At 36.9% G+C, this 19,542-nt stretch overlaps 1 protein-coding gene across 1 annotated transcript; it reads left to right on the top strand.

Moving 5' to 3' along the window:
- Positions 1–14,866: 14,866 nt before the first annotated feature.
- On the top strand, positions 14,867–17,981 carry LOC306669874 (upstream-binding protein 1-like). The gene has a single exon (XM_079154009.1). The coding sequence runs from the start codon at positions 15,121–15,123 to the stop codon at positions 16,900–16,902; it is 1,782 nt and encodes a 593-aa protein (XP_079010135.1). The 5' UTR covers positions 14,867–15,120; the 3' UTR covers positions 16,903–17,981.
- Positions 17,982–19,542: the final 1,561 nt, after the last annotated feature.

Below are 19,542 nucleotides of genomic sequence, written 5' to 3'. Positions count from 1 at the left end.
TGCCTTCCCAGCTGATTTCATTCAAAGTCTTCTCAGTATTTTCATGGGAAGAATATTTCAATTTACCCATGTTTAGCCAAAATTGTAGTCCATAAATGTAGAACAGCCCAGTTCTAGGAGTCAGACATCCTTATAAATTCCATATGTCTTCATTCCAGCCTGATTATGTTCTTTTCCAGTTGTTCATACAGATTCCTCAGAGTCACAAAGTGCTGGACTAAAAAAAATTATATTTTTTAAGTTTATGCCAATCCTCATAGTGTTGGATTCATACTTCCAGAAAATGGATCATGTCATGAAAGATCTCTTTAACACAGTGGTAAATTGACCTGCAAGATTAAAAAAATGTGTGGGTTCAGATTTCTCAGACTCTGTCAGACAAATGGAACCTAACCAGATTTATTCCCCCAAGATAAGGCCCTTCCAAGTGAAAAATATTCTGGGCTTTCTTCACAGAACACGTTGATGGCTGTGCATATCAAGGTAATCATTCTGTTAAGGATTTCTAGTGAGCATGTGTGAGTCACAGCATACATTAACAATGATTAATTTATTGCATTCACCTCTTTTTCTATTTATTAAATAATATTTCTATATTGATAATTAAGAAATTTTGTAATGATTGAAATGTTTCTTACTCAGAATTCTGTTTATTACCCAAAAAGTTAAAATTCCAGAGTGAATTCATATGTTTCTATGCAGCACTGCAAATAGAAATTTTATTTCCTTCAATGAACTTTCTTCTATTTTTTTTTTTTTATGGTGCTGGGGATTGAACCCAGGGAGTTGTGCACTTTATAAACTTAGGTATATTCCCAGCCCTTTTCTTCTATTTTAATGCAATTATATTTTCTTTTGTATCTCTAGCATCTACACATGAGAGAAAATATTTATATTTGTTGCTGCATATCTGGCATATTTCAGTGAATATACTGTTCCATTCATTTTCCTAAAAATGCCATAATTTTATTTTTTTAAATGTGCTATTTAATAACTTTTGACATATTTACATACTATGAGACAAACATCATGACCCTATGTATACATATGTATACATATGATTACATGGTATGAATCTACATCATGTACACCATAGAAATGAAAAGATGTACCCCATTTGTGTACAATGAATCAAAATATAGTCTGTAAAATATAAAAAATAAATAATTTTTAAAAATTGTTTTTATGGATTGAATAAAGGGACTTGAATATTTGATCTCTGAATACATGGGAGAAAAAAATTTCAGAGGACCAGTTAGACAAAATAAGACTAATTATTGAAGAACCAATGGTGAATTTAAGAGAAGAGCATCTTAACCTCAGAAAATTTCTGAGACAGTCTTTGTCTGATCTGAGGTACTTAGAAAAGTAGTGCCCCATTAATCACCAGAATATGAAACAAGGAATCTCTTTTCCATACAAAAGAGTCTCTTCCCAACATAAGCCCTTGTGTGCATGGTACTCCCAAATGCTCTCTATCTTTAACCCACTCTCAGTTATGACATCTATTCTCTCTCAAGTGCCTATAAAAAGTGTGTATTGCCTTTCAGGGCCTCAAACACTTTCTGGCACCAAACCCCAAATCTGTTTCTGATTTTTTACTTTAAAAAAAAAGGACCCATTGTGCAAACTTACCAAAATAGATTTCCCTACAGTCAAAAGTGAGTGCTGTTTTCAGACTTTCACAAGAAATCCTCTTTTCACAGAAAAAAAATCCCAAAGAACATCGTATTATTCATTACCATAGATTACCCTGTATACCTCCTTCAGGGAGTTCAATTGTTTGCCTTCTCAGTTGGGAATATCACCTGGACTATATTAGACTTGCCTCCTAAGTCAAACTGTGAAACATAACAATAGATCATGGTTTTGTGACTCTGAGGGTCCAAGAAAGAATTTTAAATGAACCCTTCTATTTTTCAAATATCATGCTTACTTCAAATAATTATCAAAAATATATTATCTTTCATTCTTAGTGGGGCCTAGTCCTCTCTGAAAAATACTTTTTTCAACTTGTGTTGGTTTCAAAGAATTGAACACATCTAAATTATTGCACTTAGGAGATTATCAAGTTCGTGGAAAGAAGCTTCAAATTGGGATATGTTGGTAAGTGTGGAGAATACAAAATTTCCCTTTGTATCTTTATGGTAATATAATGGGGAAAAATCTGCCACTGTGCAGACCTGCTTTTGGTGTACAATGCATTAGTATTCAGAGAAAACCAGAAAATATTCTGGTTGATAGGTGACAAGGAATATTGAAAGATACCCCTAATCTTCCTTCTGTCTCACAGATAAAATGCCAGGTTCCCACTGCTCTGCAATGCATCAAAAATGTACTAAACTTTGTATACAATTTTATGAAAGAAATACTTAGGTTTGCTGTGCAACTGAGCTGTTTCATTTATTAGCTCAGAATGAAAAAATGGGCTCTGTAGGGAAACATAAAATATTACATGATCTTACAGTTGGATCTGTTTTGCGAAAATGGAAAAAATAATGTGTGCTCTGTATGAATGTTTTACCTCACACTCTCAAAATGATAGCTTTTCTTGTTCCTTAAATGTCTTCCTGATATCCATCTGAAATGTAAGCTACTTTTAATAGTGACCAAACTGATTACAAACCAGAGGAATAAGGTGTCACTTTAAATCCAAGCTTCTCTGGAACATAGCAGAATGCTTTTTTTTTTTTTTTTTCCTATGCTCCATGATTCTACCATCTTTATAAGTTCTTCCCTAAATTCTAAAAAAGGAAATGACAAGAAGATACAAAATCTTGAGCAACCAAATGCATCGGGCCTGGAAATGTCAGGGTATGGCATGATCCCTGTGAATTTTTTTCTCTTCTCCAGATGAACACATTAAGGGTAAATGAAATAATGTCATATGTACAAGTTTTATTACCTTGTAAACACTTTCCTGAAGACATCCTAAACACATTCTGTGAATATCTGATCTGGCTCTAATCTGATTGAAAAATAAGCTCCATTGCAATTAATACTTTCCGTGTTTTCTTTTCTAGAATATTATCAATATGTCATTTTTTAAACATTTATTTCTGAGCTCAAGATGTTTTCTTTGTTTTTAATATGTGTTTGTGTGTGTGTGTGTGTGTGTGTGAAATTAATTTTGTTCTTGCACAAATTAGTTTAGTCTTGTCTAACTGGAGCTTCTAGTCCACTGTCTTGTTTTGTTTTGTTTTTCTGTTGTCTTTAATCAGGGGCCAATTATTTAAGGTTAGCTCTTAATTACACTGGAAAAACAGTGAGACCTTTTTTTAAGTGATCTAAGTAGGGAAAATACACAATGTTGATGATAAAAGAGGACCTTCCCACTTGGAAAACGAGTGGCTACTTTGATCTTGATTTCGGTGTCCACCATGGCTAACAGATTCTACATTTAACATCCCCAAATTAGGAGACCTTTCACATAGTCATAATGTAATAATTTATGCCTAACTTTTAATATGACTGTCTGTTTAATAATTATCTGTAAGTCCTTTTTGATTCTGTGTTTGGAAATTAATACTTGATGAAAGCTATAAAAACTTTGTTTTCTATCATTTTCATGCATGTGTGTGCATACCTATATATTGTATGCTGCATTTACATATGTGCTATCTCTATATTATGGACATGGTGCCAAAATTGACATATTGATTTAAAAAGCACATGTAAATTTATAACAAAATGTAACCAATTAACTTTCAGTTCACTTGATTAAATTTATTTAGATAACATTTTTTCATATCTTTAAATTTACTAACCCACTCATTTAGCTTTGTGGTCAAACAATATAGTGTTTGTTTCTACAAAATCATTAATATATATCTATTGCTTCTAATAAATTTTTTAATGAAGGAAAAGGTAACTTCAATATTAAGTAGCTGTATGATATTTTAGTTTTCCTGTGTAGCATAAATAATTTCATGGGTAACTTAGATTTAACAAAAGTGCAATAAGTATTTAAAATATATTCCTTAAAGGGAGTTCAGAATGTACTTAATTAAAATGATCCAAGAAGCAAAGGATGGGGTGAGAGAGCAAATGCAGGCAATGAATGCTTGCACCAATAAACAGATAAAAGTGCAAATGCAAAATAAAAGCAAATTTTAATAAACAGATACAGATTCTGAAAAAAACAGAAATTCTTGAAATGAAGAAAACAACAAATCAAATTTAAAATTCAATAGAAAGCACAACCAACTGACTAGACCACTTGGGAGACAGAACCTCAGACAATGAAGAAAAAATATTGAATCTTGAAACAAAGTTGACCAAGCAGAAAAGGTGATAAGAAACCATGTCTGGAACCTCCAAGAATTATGGAATATCATAAAAAGACCCAACTTAAGAATTATTGGTATTGAAGAACACAGAGAGATACATACCAAATGAATGAGTAATCTATTCAATGAAAAAATATCATAAAGTTTCCAAAATCTGAAGGATGAAATAAAAAATCAGATACAAGAGGTTTACAGGACACCAAATGTGCAAAATTTCAATTGATCCACACAAAGCACATTACAATGAAAATGCCTAACATACAAACTAAAGATGGAATTTTAAAGGCAGTGACAGAAAAGCAACAGATTACATATTGGGGAAAACAAATGGAGATATCAGCAATTTCTCAGTCAGACCATAAATTTAAAAGGTCTTGGAACAACATATTTTTAACCTTGGAAACATGGATGACCACCAAGAATTTTATACCCAGCAAAATTACTTTCAGATTTGACAATGACATAAAATCCTTCCATGAAAAACAGAAGTTAAAGAATTTACAAATACAAAGCTTACAGTAAAGAACATTCTCAAAAAAGTATTATATAAGAAGTGTAAAACAAAAATGCATATCATCAAAGGGAGGAACTATCCTACAGTAAACACCAATCAAAAGAGAAACCAAGTCTAGTTGAAAACCAAAAACAAGCTAAAATGACCAGGAAAAATGTCATATCTCAATAATAACCCTGAATATTAATGTCCTAAACTCATCAAACAAAAGACATGTAGTGGTAATAAAAAAAGATCCAACAATATGGTGTCTTCAAGTACCTCATCCAATAGAACAAGACACCCACATACTAAAGGTGAAAGCATGAGAAAACACATATCATGTACACAGATTTAATGTAAAAGTCACAGGTTTCCATCCTCATATCAGATAAAGCAGACTTCAAGGCAAAGGTAGGCAGAAGGGATAAAGAAGGACATATCAAACTGCTTAAGAGAACCATAAATCAGAAGACATAACAATCATAAATATTTATGCCACACACAATGGCACATCCATGTACATCAAACAAATCTTCTAAATTCCAGGAATCAAATAAGCTACAGTACAATAATACTAAGTGATAAAAACATGCCTCTATTGGACCAAATTTCCAAACAGAAATTGAAAAAGATACCATAGAAATTGATAGTGCAATCAATAATTTATACTTAACAGACATGTATATAGAATATTCCATTCATCAATGAGTGAGTAACTTTGTTCTCAGCAGCACATATACCCTTCTCTAAAATAGACCATATTTTATGCCACAAATCTAACTTTAGCAAATACAAAAAGAATAGAGATACTACCTTGTATTCTATCAAATCATGATGGATTGAAATTAGAAATCAATGCTAAAATAAAAAAACAGAAACTACTCCAATACCTGGAGACTACATAATATGATATTGAATGATCCACGGGTAGAAGAAAACATCAAGGAGGAAATAAAATTTCTTATAGGCAAATGAGAATAACAATACAACATATCAAAATATCTGGGATGCTGTGAAAGCAATATTAAAAAGAAAATTTATTGCATGGAGTGGATCCAAAAAAAAAAAAAAAGGAAAAGTCAGCAAATAAATGAACTAACATTACAAATCAAAGCCATAGGAAAAGAAATAAATCAACATCAAATGTAGTGGAAGATAGAAAATACTTAAAATCAGAGCTGAAATTAATGAAATTGAAACAAAAGAAACAATTCAAGATATTTACAAAACAGAAAGTTGGTTCTTTGAAAAAATAAACAAAATTGATAAACACATAACCAAACTAATGAAGAGGAGAGAGAAAACTCAAATTACTAAAATGTGTGATGAATAAGGAAATGTCACAACAGACACTGTTGAATAGAAAATATAATTAGACACTATCCAACAAAATAGAAAATCTCAAAGACATCGACAGGTTTCTAGAGACATGATCCAATCAAACTGAATTTAGAGGGCATACACATTTTAAACATATCAATTTAAAGCAATGAAATTGAAGAAGCCTTCAAAATTTTACCAATCAAGAAAAGGCCAGTACCAGATGCATTCTCAGCTGAGTTTTATGAGAATTTCAGAGAATAATTCATTCAAATACTCCTCATAGTATATGAAATATGAGGGAAGGGAACACTTCCACTCTAATTCTATGAAGCTAGTAACACCCTGATATCAAAACAAGAGAGAGCCACATCAATGAAAGAAAATTTCAGAAAAATATCCCTGGTAAACATACATGCAAAAATGTTTCACAAAATTCTAGCATCTCATATATAAAAACATAATAAAATGTTAGTGCACCATGATCAAGTAGGTTTCATCCCAGGGATGCAAGGTTGGTTCAACATACCGAAATTAATAAATGTAAATCACCACATCAACAGACTTAAAATTAAGAATCACATCATTATTTCACTAAATGCAGAAAAAGCATTTGATAAGATTCAGCACTGCTTTATGCCCAAAACCCTAGAAAAAACAGGGATAGTAAGAACATTCCTCAACATTGTAAATGCTTTTTAACACAACTTGGTTTCTCCTTTATTTGGCTATTCTTTTAGGGTAGTTCCTCCCTTTGCTGATTTACATCGTTGTTTTTCATCTCTTCCTCATGTAATATCTTGCTGAGAATGTTCTGTAGTGACAGCTTTCTTTTTGTAAATTCTTTTAGCTTTTGTTTAGCATGGAAGGATTTTATTTCATTGTCAAATATGAAGGTAAGTTTTGCTGGGTATAAGACTCTTGGTTGGCATCCATTTTCTTTCAGGGCTTGAAAAATGTTGTTCCAGGCCCTTCTAGCTTTTAGGGTCTGGATTGAAAAATCTGCTGATATCTGTATTGATTTCCCCCTGAATGTAATTTGATTCTTTTCTCTTGAAGCCTTTAAAATTCTGTCTTTATTTTGTATGTTAGGTATTTTCATTATAATGTGCCTTGGTGTGGGTCTGTTGTAATTTTGTATATTTGGAGTCCTATAAGCCTCTTGTACTTTATTTTCCATTTTATTCTTCAGATTTGGGGAATTTTCTGATATTATTTTATTGAATAGACTGTTCATTCCTTTGGTTTATTTCTCTGTGCCTTCCTCAATCCCAATAAATCTTAAATTTGGCCTTTTTATGATATCCCATAATTCTTGTAGATTCTGTTCATGATTTCTTACCATATTCTCTGTTTGGTCAATTTTGTTTTCAAAGTTAAATATTTTGTCTTCAATGTCTGAGGTTCTGCCTCCCAAGTGTTCTATCCTATTGGTTATGCTTTCTATGGAGTTTTTAATTTGGTTTATCGTTTCCTTCATTTCTTAGGACTTCTGGTTTTTTTTTTTTTTTCAGTATCTCTAACACTTTATTGAAATAATCTTTTGCTTCCTGCATTTTCTCTTTTAACCATTGATTGGTGTGATCATTCAAAGACTGCACTTGCTCTTTCACCTTATCGTTTGCAACAAAAATGAGCCAAAAGACCAGGAATACAAATCATATCTCAATAGTAACCCTGAATGCTAATGGCCTGAACTCATCAATCAAAAGACATAGACTGGCAGATTGGATTAAAAAGAAAGATCCAACAATATGCTGACTGCAAGAGTCTCATCTCATAGAAAGAGATACCCACAGACTAAAGGTGAAAGGATGGGAAAACATACCATGCACAAGGACTCAGCAAAAAAGTCAGAGTATTCATCCTCATATCAGATAATGTGGACTTCAAGTCAAAGTTAGTCAGAAGGTATAGAGAAGGACATTTCATACTGTTTAAGGGAAGCATAAATTATCAAGACATAACAATCATAAATATCTATATCCCAAACAGTGGCTCATCCATGTTCATCAAACAAATCCTTCTCAATTCTAGGAATGAAATAGACCACAACACAATAATACTAGGTGACTTTAACACACCTCTCTCACTACTGGACAGATCTTCCAAACAAATATTGAACAAAGAAACCATAGATCTCAATAACACAATCAATAATTTAGACTTAATGGACATATGTGGAATATATCATCCAACAAAGAGCAAATACAATTTTTTCTCAGCAGTACATGCATCCTTCTCTAAAATAGTCCATATATTATGCCACAAAGTTACTGTTAGCAAATACAAGAAGACAGAGATACTACCTTTTTTCTGTCATATGATAATGGATTGAAATTAGAAACAAATGACAGAATAAAAATCAGAAACTACTCCAACACCTGGAGATTAAATAATATGCTATTGTATGATGAATGGATAACAGAAGACATCAGGGGTAAATAAAAAATTCTTAGAGGTAAACCTGAACAAAGACATATCATTAAAATCTCTGGGCCACTATGAAAGCAGTACTTAGATAAAAATTTATTTCATGGAGTGCATTCAATAAAAGAAGAAAAAGATCAACAAATAAATGACCTAACACTACAGCTCAAAACCCTAGATAAAGAACAGAGTGACACCAAAAGTAGTAGAAGACAGGAAATAAAATCAGAGCTGAAATCAATGAAATTGAAACAAAAGAAACAATAGAAAAAATTGACAAAGTAAAAAGTTGGTTCTTGGAAAAAATAAACAAAATTGATAAACCCTTAGCCGCACTAACAAAGAGAAGGAGAGAGAAAATTCAAATTACTAAAATTCAGAATGAACAACAAAAAATATCATGACAGACATGATAGAAATTCAAAACGTAATAAGAAGCTCTTTTGAAAATCTATACTCCAACAAAATAGAAAATCTCGAAGACATCAACAGATTTCTAGAGACATATGAATTACCTAAACTGAACCAGGAGGACATATGCAAACTCAAGTAATGAAATAGAAGTCATCAAAAGACACCAATAAAGAAAAGTCTGGGACCAGATGGGTTCTCAGCCAAGTTCTACAAAACCTTTGAAGAAAAGCTCATTCCAATACTCCTCAAAGTATTGCATGAATTAGAAGAGGAGGGAACCCTTAAAAAACTCATTCTATGAAGCCAATATCACCCTGATTATCTGTCTCGTCCAGCGAGTACAATGAAGACTCGGCTCTCAAATGAAGTTTTAAGGTCTTTATTTTTATGGGAGAGCTTCTGAGCCGAGTGCCTGGTTCTTCCTCCTCCTCCACTGCCCCCGTCTTCTTCTCCTTCTTCTCTTGTCGCGCAGCTTTTTCTCTCCTTTTTTCTCTCGTGCAGCTGTCACTTCTCTCTTCTTCCTCTCTCATCGAGCCGTGGCCGCCTCTCCTCTTTTTTCGTCCCGCAGCTGCTGCCTGCCCTCCTTACCTTGCTTGGTCTCCCCGCCGCCCAAAGTACGCAGCTTTATGGGACATAACAGCCAATCACCTTAACGGGTCAGGCGTTTGGCTTGTGGACACTTAATGGTGGGTAATGAGGACATGTACTGATCACAAGCTAAGCACGGACGCGAAAGAGACCAGTCAGCCAATAGAAAGCACTTGCAGCTGGGCTTCTCGGCGCCATAGGGCGAGGCCAGCCACCACTGCGGGCCCTACAGGGCAGCGGCCTCCAACAATTACCAAACCAGAGACACATTGAGGAAATAAAATTTCAAACCAATATTCTTAGTGAACATTGATGCAAAAATTCTCAACAAAATTTTAGAAAATCACACAAAAAAATATTTTAAAAAGATAGTGCACCACGATCAAGTGGGTTTTATCCCAGGGATGCAATGTTGGTTCAAGATCCAGAAATCAATAAATGTAATTTTCACCATATCAACAGACTTAAAGTCAAGAATCACATGATTATTTTGATAGATGCAGAAAAAGCATTTGATAAAATACAGCACAACTTCATGCTCAAAAAAATAGAAAAAATAGTGATAGTAGGAACATTCCTTAACATTGTAAGCTAAGCCCATGGACAATATCATTCTAAATGGTGAAAAACTGAAAGCATTCCCCCTAACTGGAACAAGGCAGGGATGCCCTCTTTCACCACTTCTATTCAACACTGTGTTTGAAACTGTAGCCAGAGCAATTAGAGAGACCAAAGAAATTAAAGGGACTCAAATAGGAAAAGAAAAATTCAAACTATCATTATTTGCTGATGACATGATTATATATTTAGAGGAACTGGGAAATTCCACCAGAAAACGTTTAGGACTCATAAGTGAATTCAGTAAAGTAGCAGAATATAAAATCAATGCTCATAAATCTAATGAATTTTTATACATAAGTGATGAATCCTCAGAAACAGAATTTAGGAAAACTACCTCATTCACAATAGCCTCAAAAAAATAAAATACTTAGGAATCAAAGACCTCTACAATGAGAACTACAGAACACTAAAGAAAGAAATTAAAGAAAACCTTAGAAAATGGAAAGATCTCCCATGTTCTTGGATAGGCAGAATTAATATTGTCAAAATGGCCACACTACCTAAAGTGCTATACAGATTCAATGCAATTCCAATTAAAATCCCAATGATGTACCTTACAGAAATAGAGCAAGCAATCATGAAATTCATCTGGAAGAATAAGAAACCCAGAATAGCTAAAGCAATCCTTAGCAGGAAGAGTGAAGCTGGGGGTATCACAATACAAGAACTTCAACTATACTACGAACAATAGTAACAAAAATGGCATGGTATTGGCACCAAAATAGACAGGTAGATCAATGGTACAGAATAGAGGACACGGACACAAACCCAAATAAATACAATTTTCTCATACTAGACAAAGGTGCCAAAAATATGCAATGGAGAAAAGATAGCCTCTTCAACAAATGGTGCTGGGAAAACTGGAAATCCATATGCAGCAGAGGGGAAACTAAACCCCTATCTCTCACCCTGCACAAAAATCAACTGAAAATGGATTGAAGACCTTGGAATCAGACAAGAGATCCTGCATCTTATAGAAGAAAAAGTAGGTTCAAATCTTCAACATGTTGGCTTAGGATCAGACTTCCCTAACAGGACTCCCATAGCACAAGAAATAAAAGCAAGAATCAATAACTGGGATAGATTCAAACTAAATAGCTTTTTCTCCACAAAGGAAACTATCAGCAATGTGAAGAGAGAACCTACAGAGTGGGAGAAAATCTTTGCCACTCGTACTTCAGATAGAGCACTAATTTCCATATATATAAAGAACTCAAAAAACTCTACACCAAGAATACAAATAACCCAATTAACGAATGGGCTAAGGAAATGAACAGACACTTCACAGAAGAAAATCTACAAGCAATCAACAGATATATGGAAAAATGTTCAACATCTCTAGTAATAAGGGAAATGCAAATCAAAACCATCCTAAGATTCCATCTCACCCCAATTAGAATGGCGATTATCAAGAATACAAGCAACAATAGGTTTTGGCGAGGATGTGGGGAGAAAGGTACACTCATACATTGCTGGTGGGGCTGCAAATTAGTGCAGCCACTCTGGAAAGCAGTGTGGAGATTTCTTAGAAAACTTGGAATGGACCCACCATTTGACCCAGCTCTCCCACTCCTTGGCCTATACCCAAAGGACTTAAAATCAGCATACTACAGAGATACAGCCACATCAATGTTCATAGCTGCTCAATTCACAATAGCCAGATTGTGGAACCAACCTAGATGCCCTTCGATTGATGAATGGATAAAGAAACTGTGGTATGTATACACACACACACACACACACACACACACACACACACACACAATGGAATATTACTTAGTCATAAAAACATAATAAAATTATGGCATTTGCAAGCAAATGGATGAAATTGGAGAATATCATGCTATGTGAGATAAGCCAATTTCAAAAAACCAAAGGACGAATGATCTCACTGATAAGAAGATGATGATAAATAATAGGGGGTGGGAGGGGGCAAGAATGGAGAAAGGAGGGACTGTATAGAGGGAAAAGAGGGGTGGGAGAGGTGGGGAGGAAGGAAAAACTAACAGAATAAATCAAACATCATTACCCTATGTAAATGTATGATTACACAAATGGTACGCCTCTACTTCATGTACAACCAGAGAAACAAGTTGTATTGCATTTGTTTACATTATAAAAAAAGGTGAAAACTAAAAAAAAAAAAAAAAAAAAAAAAAAAAAAGAATTGTAAAGGCCATCTATGCTAAGCCTATGGCCAACATCATTCTAAATGGAGAAAAACTGAAAGTATTCCCCCTAAAACTGGGACAAAGCAGGGAAAGGATACAAACTACCCCTATTTGCCAAGGATATGATTCTATATCTAGAGGATTCAAAATTTTCCATCAGAAAACTTCCAGAACTCATAAATGAATTCAGCAAAGTAACCAGATATAAATTCAACACTTATAAACTTAATGTGTTTTTATTCATAAGTGATGAATCCTCTGAAAGAAAAACTAGGAAACCTACCCCACTCACAATAGCCTTAAAAAATAAAATAAAATTCTTGGGAATTAATCTAACAAAAGAAGTGAAAACTACTACAATGCAAACTACACAACGCTAAAGAAAGAAATTAATGAAAACCTTAAAAAATGGTTTGAGTAGGCAGGTAGTGCTTGAGTAGGCAGAATTAATATTAACAAAATGGCCATACTACCAAAAGTGCTATACAAATACAATGAAATTCTATTTAAAATCCCAATGATGTACCTCATAGAAATAGAGAAGGAGTTCGTGAAATTCATTTGGAAGAATAAGGCACCTGCAAATTTCAAAGCAATTCTTATCAGGAAGAGCGAAGCAGATGGTATCACAATATCAGAATATCACAATATCAGAATTTAAACTATACAATAGAACAATAGTAATAAAAGGGGCATTGTATTGTCACCAAAATAGACAGGAAGATCAATGGTATAGAATAGAGGACACAGAGACAAACCCACATCAATACACTTTTCTCACACTAGACAAAGGTACCAAAACATACTTTGGAGAAAAGATAGTCTTTTCAACAAATGCTGCTGGGAAAAGTGGAAATCAATAGGCATCAAAATTAAATTAAAACCTTATCCCTCAACCTGCACAAAACTCACTTCAATATGAATCAAGAACCTAGGAATTGGACCACAGACCTTGCACCAAAGAGAAGAAAAATAGATTCCAATATTCATCCTTTCAGCTTAGGACCCGACTTCCTTAACATGACTGCAAAAGCACAGGAAATAAAAGCAGGAATCAAATTAGATAGATTCAAACTAAAATCTTTCAGCCAAGAAAAAATAAAAAAAATAAAAAATACGAAGATAGAGCGTACAGTGTGTGAAAAAATCTTTTCCATATGCACTTGAGATGGAGCACTTATCTCTAGAATTTATAAAGAATGCAAAAAATTTTACACAAGAATACAAATAACCCAATCAATAAGATGTCTAAGAAAATGAGCAGACACTTCACAGAGGAAGCTCAACAAGTAATCAAAAGATGTGTGAAAACATGTTCAACATCTCTACTAATAAAAGAAATGCAAATCAAAACTGCCCTTAGATTTCAACTCACCCTAATTGGGTTGTCTATTATCAAGAATGCAAGCAACAACATGTATTGGTGAGGATGTGGGAAAAGAGGTACACTCATATAATGCTGGTGGGGTTTCAATTAGCTGCAGCCACTCTGGAAAGCAGTTTGGAGATTCCTTAGAAAACTTGGAATGACTCTTTGGCCTATACCCAAAAGACTTAAAATCAGCACACTATAGTGATGCAGCCACATCAATATTTATAGCAGCTCAGTTCACAAGAGCTAGATTATGGAATCAACCTAGACGCCCTTCAATAGATGAATGGATAAAGAAACTGGCATGTATACACAATGGGATATTATTTATCCATAGAGAAGAACAAAATTATGGCATTTTCAGGTGAATGGATGGAGTTGGAGAATATCATGGTAAGTGAAATAAGTTTATCCCAAACATACAAAGGCCAAATCATTTCTCTGATAGGTAGATGATGATACATAATGGGAGAGGAGGCAAGAATGAAGGAAGTGTGGATTGTATAAAGAATAATGAGGAGCGGGGAGGAGGCCAGGAATGATAATAGATGAGACAAACTTTATTACCTTATTTACATGTGTGATTACACAGTGTGACTCACTCATGTGCAACTACAGAAAAAATATTGTACCCCATTTGTGTACAATGAATCAAAATAAATTTAAAGAAAGGAATCACAAGGAAAATCTAGATTTCACTAATCCAAATAGACAATTTTCAGCACCTGATGTACCAGAAAATATGTATAGCAAAATGTGGTCAATATTCATTCTGACCAATGAATTAAATCTTTAAATCTAAAAAAGAAGTGTGTGGCAAAGGAAAGGGAATCCAACTGGAAACATTACACCAGGAAAGAGGGAGTGGGGAGAGAGAGAGAATACTTCTTGCCTGGGACAAAATATATACCCAACAGGGAGACTTCAAATGACCAAGCTTCTCTAGCACACCCTACCTGCCTATAATAACCATCTATTATTTCCTATTAGGTGATTAATGTACTGATTATATTAAATCTGCCATAACCCAGTAGTTTCACTCTTGCATTTTATTATACATTACATTTTGAGGACCACTATTATCTAAACCATAACAGAAGCTAAACAAATCAAAGAGGTGGGATCCCTACCGAAGCCAGCGTCCGGGCCGGCGGAGCGGTGTTGGCGGGGTTGGCCGGGGCGAAGGGGCGCTAGAGCCTGGGCGGGCGGGCCGGCTAAGGGCCGGGGGTCAAGGCCCGGGAGCGGGTGACGGGCGTGCCTGGGGCTCGCCCCCGCGCGGTCGTCGGAGCGGGCTGCGCTCCCGCGCCCGCGCAGTCCGGGGGGGATGCGACCCGGGGCCCCGGGGCGGGGCGGGCGGCGGCGGCGGCTGCATCGCGAGCGGCGCAGGGGGCGGGTGGCGGCGGCGGCGGTGGCAGCGGCATGAGGCGCGGGGCCGGTGTCCGCGGGAGGGAGGCGCTGCCGGCGGCCCGGTCGCTCCCGCTGCAACTGCTCGCCGGCTCGCTGTGCCCTGCCAGCTGGGCCTCGGCCGCTCTCGTCTCGGCCGCCTCCCGGGCTGCCGCTGGTGACCACTCGCCGCGCCGCCGGAGGCTTCACCCGCGCCCTCCCCCAGGACGCGCCCGCGGAGCTCGGGCCCCTTCGCCCCGGACGCGGAGGCCGCGCTGCGCGGGGCGGCGGCGAGGCCGGAAGATGGCCTGGGTACTCAAGATGGACGAGGTGATCGAGTCTGGGCTGGTGCACGACTTCGACGCCAGCCTCTCGGGCATCGGGCAGGAGCTGGGCGCCGGCGCCTACAGCATGAGTGATGTGTTGGCATTGCCCATTTTCAAGCAGGAAGATCCCAGCCTTCCATTGGATTGTGAAACGAAACACCCACCCTTTCAATATGTGATGTGTGCTGCCACATCACCAGCAGTAAAACTGCATGATGAAACACTCACTTACTTGAACCAAGGTCAGTCTTATGAAATTCGGATGTTGGATAATCGGAAAATGGGAGATATGCCTGAGATCAGTGGAAAATTGGTAAAGAGCATCATAAGGGTTGTATTCCATGACAGACGGCTACAATATACAGAGCATCAGCAACTTGAAGGTTGGAAATGGAATCGCCCAGGAGACAGACTTCTCGATTTAGATATTCCAATGTCTGTGGGAATAATCGACACGAGGACAAATCCAAGTCAGTTAAACGCAGTTGAATTTCTGTGGGACCCTGCAAAACGCACATCTGCTTTTATTCAGGTACACTGCATCAGCACAGAATTTACTCCACGGAAACATGGTGGTGAAAAGGGAGTACCTTTCAGGATCCAGGTTGACACCTTTAAGCAGAATGAAAATGGAGAATACACAGATCATCTTCACTCTGCTAGTTGCCAAATTAAAGTTTTTAAGCCTAAAGGTGCGGACAGAAAACAAAAAACTGACCGAGAAAGGATGGAAAAGAGAACAGCTCATGAAAAAGAAAAGTATCAGCCATCCTATGATACCACAATCCTCACAGAGTGTTCTCCGTGGCCTGATACCCCCACAACCTATGCGAATAACAGCCCTTCACCAGCGCCCACTTTCACCTCTTCCCAGCAGAGCACTTGCAGTGTCCCAGACAGCAATTCTTCTTCCCCAAATCATCAGGGAGATGGAGTTTTACAGGCATCTGGTGAACAAATTCAGCCTTCAGCTACAACCCAGGAAACACAGCAGTGGCTGCTCAAAAACAGATTCTCTTCCTATACAAGACTGTTTTCTAATTTTTCAGGTGCCGACTTATTAAAACTGACAAAGGAAGATTTAGTTCAAATTTGTGGTGCAGCCGATGGAATTCGGCTCTATAATTCACTGAAGTCAAGGTCGGTTAGGCCTCCCTTAACCATCTATGTCTGCCAGGAGCAGCCGAGTAGCGCCGCGCTGCAAGCACAGCAGCAAACTGCAGGCAGTGGAGGCGAGAATGGCAGTGGGACGCCTTACGTTTACCATGCAATCTACTTGGAAGAAATGGTTGCCTCAGAAGTTGCTCGAAAACTTGCGTTGGTGTTTAATATTCCTCTCCATCAAATTAACCAGGTTTACAGACAGGGTCCCACTGGCATCCACATTCTTGTTAGTGATCAGATGGTTCAGAACTTTCAAGATGAGAGTTGTTTTTTATTCTCTACAGTAAAAGCTGAAAATAATGATGGTATCCACATAATTTTGAAGTGATATCTTATGTAGACTGAACTATATCCAGTACCAAATAAAGTCACGCTAAAAGTGTGTGAAGACTGAATCCAAGAAGTCTTGGGATTGGATTTTACCATATGAAATGTTTCATATTGAAAACACAGATGACCTTTCTAATGAGCTGTATGAGAGGCAAATCTCACTGTCACTGCCATAGCCAAGCATCCTCGTGAGAGCGAGCACGTCGGGACAGTGTGCATCCCGCTCTGGACGCCATGGGGCAGGCATGGCTACCTGTTCTGGCAGAGGCCAGTAGATACAGTTCCCAGAAGCAGCCTTTGCTGGCTTTTTACACTGTATGTGGTTTGGAAATGAATGTAAAACTTAACCATGGGCATTTACCTTTCTGTGCCAGTTTGGTTTTTATTGCCTGAACCTTATGCTGACCTGGGGAGGAGATGGGGGACAGTGCTATTGTGGAGCCAGAAAGGAATCCATCAGCAGAGAGATGAACTGAGCTGATGTGGTGGTGGTGGTCAGGTAAGAGGCTCGGCACCTCGGGAGAAATCATGTCTAAGGGTTTAGGTCTGAAATGATCATGCCAGACTGGAGAGAATCCAAGCCAGGAAGATGGGCGTGAAGCAAACTGCATTATCAGGAGTACCTTGTTGAGAGGATCAGTGTAAATCCTAATAGGTACAAAGACTTGTGTTTTTGCTTTGTCACAGATTTATTGAAAAACTTTTTTTGCCTCTGCTTCCAATTTTAGCATTTTAGTTTCTGGTTTTCATTTTTTGAAGCTTCCTTGCCTTTTAAACCTGGTTTTCTTTCTCATTTCCTTCTTTCTCCACCCCATGCCCTCCTGTCCTTAAGCATTTTTAAAGGCCTACCCCAGACATTGGAAATAGTTGATGTAGGTAGGGGGCACAAAGTTTTATTGTTGGTAGCTTCTGACTTGGTGTTAAGGGGTCTTTGTTATGAACAAGATGAAATCATTCATGGAAACACTAGATATCATAAATCTAACACTAAAATGTACCAAAAAAAAAATCCCTTTGTCTCTTCTCAGATGTACAATCATGAATAAACATTCTGGTGATTGAGAGGTTTTTAATAACCACACAAAAAAAAACAAAAAAAAAAAATCAAAGAGGTTATTCCATCAATACATTCTATAAAAATATGGAAGGTATGCAGGTTTAAAGGCTATTCAGGATATGGAGTGGAATAGAGTCTACCTTTGGGAAAGGTGGTATGCAGACTTCTTGGTATTCAGGTCACAGATTTTACAGGTCATATTGGCTATGCAGATCACAGAAGTTTAAAAGGTCATAGAGCATAATCAAGACACAGAAGCTATGCATGCCTCAGAGAATACTATGGACATAGAGATTGCACAGGTCATAGTGGCAACACTTATGAACCCCATGCAAATCATATGGGTTATTCAGGCAATAAAGAATGTGCAGTTCATAGAGGCTAAGATTGTCAGAAAGGAAGCTTATGTGATAAAGACTACACAGCTTGTAGAGATTATATAGTTCAAAGAGGAAATTTAAATCACGGAGGATACTCAAATCACAGTTGTTACAGAGACCAAAGAGGTTACACAAAGAGGTATTCTACTCAGGATATACATGTAATATAGGTTGTGCATGTAATATAAGTTATGCTAGTCATAGGGACTTTGTCAGCCCTAGATGGAACTCCAATCTTATATGCAGGTCACTGTGTCCACTAATTTTATTTAGGCTAATAAGGTTCAATAAGCTATGCTCATCATTTAGGCTTGTCAGAGTATAAAGTCCACATGAGTGTTAGAAGCTATGAAATTCATTAGGGGGCATGAGATGATTTACTCTCCTCATTGCAGAAAAGATACATAGGTCATTGAGACTGTTCAGGAATTTTATGGTAATCAGGCCTTAGATGCTATGTGTGTCAAAGAGGCTACATAGGTCACCAATGCAACTCTGGCTTTTGCTACTACACAAGTCACAGAGGCTATTCAAGTCATGAGACTTTATAGTTTTTAGCGACTCTTCTACAAATAGAGGCTACCTACATAGGCCACAGTCACTTTACAGGTCATACACAATAAGGAAATCATATAAACTCATCGGGTTATTGAGTCTACTCAAACAATTAGAGTTATTCAGGTCACATAGCACATTCAGATCACAGAGGTTACTCAGATCATAGTATCTACTAGGTAATAAATGTTACTCATGACATTTAATCTGCTCAAGCAATAAATGCTACACAGTTTGTAGTTTCTGCATAGGAACTAGAATCTATTCATGTGATAGAGGCTGTGCAGAAGTCATAGAAGCGATAGAGGAATAGTTTGCAAGCATTTGTAGATACTCAGACCACAGATGATACACCGGACAAGTTTCTGTGCATGCCAAACATGCTATATAAATTATCATTTTGTACAGGTAATAGAAGATATCTAGTTCATAGTCAACCAAGTCCTTAGAGGATACAAAGATCCTAGTGTACACTGAATACATAGAGGCTACTGTGGTCTTTAGGCAACTCCAACCATACAGAGGTCATAGACGCTGCTTGGGTCATAGAGGACAATGAGGCCATAGAAGTCATGCACATCACTAAGGTTTTGCAGGGCAAAAGTGTGCACATAAAATTCAGGTTATGCACGTCCTATATATTCCT

Source organism: Sciurus vulgaris, assembly GCF_902686455.1.
Source record: "Sciurus vulgaris genome assembly, chromosome: 9".
Taxonomy (NCBI): domain Eukaryota; kingdom Metazoa; phylum Chordata; class Mammalia; order Rodentia; family Sciuridae; genus Sciurus; species Sciurus vulgaris.
The sequence above is the reverse complement of the archived record's forward strand: the minus strand, read 5'-3'. Positions and strand labels throughout refer to the sequence as shown.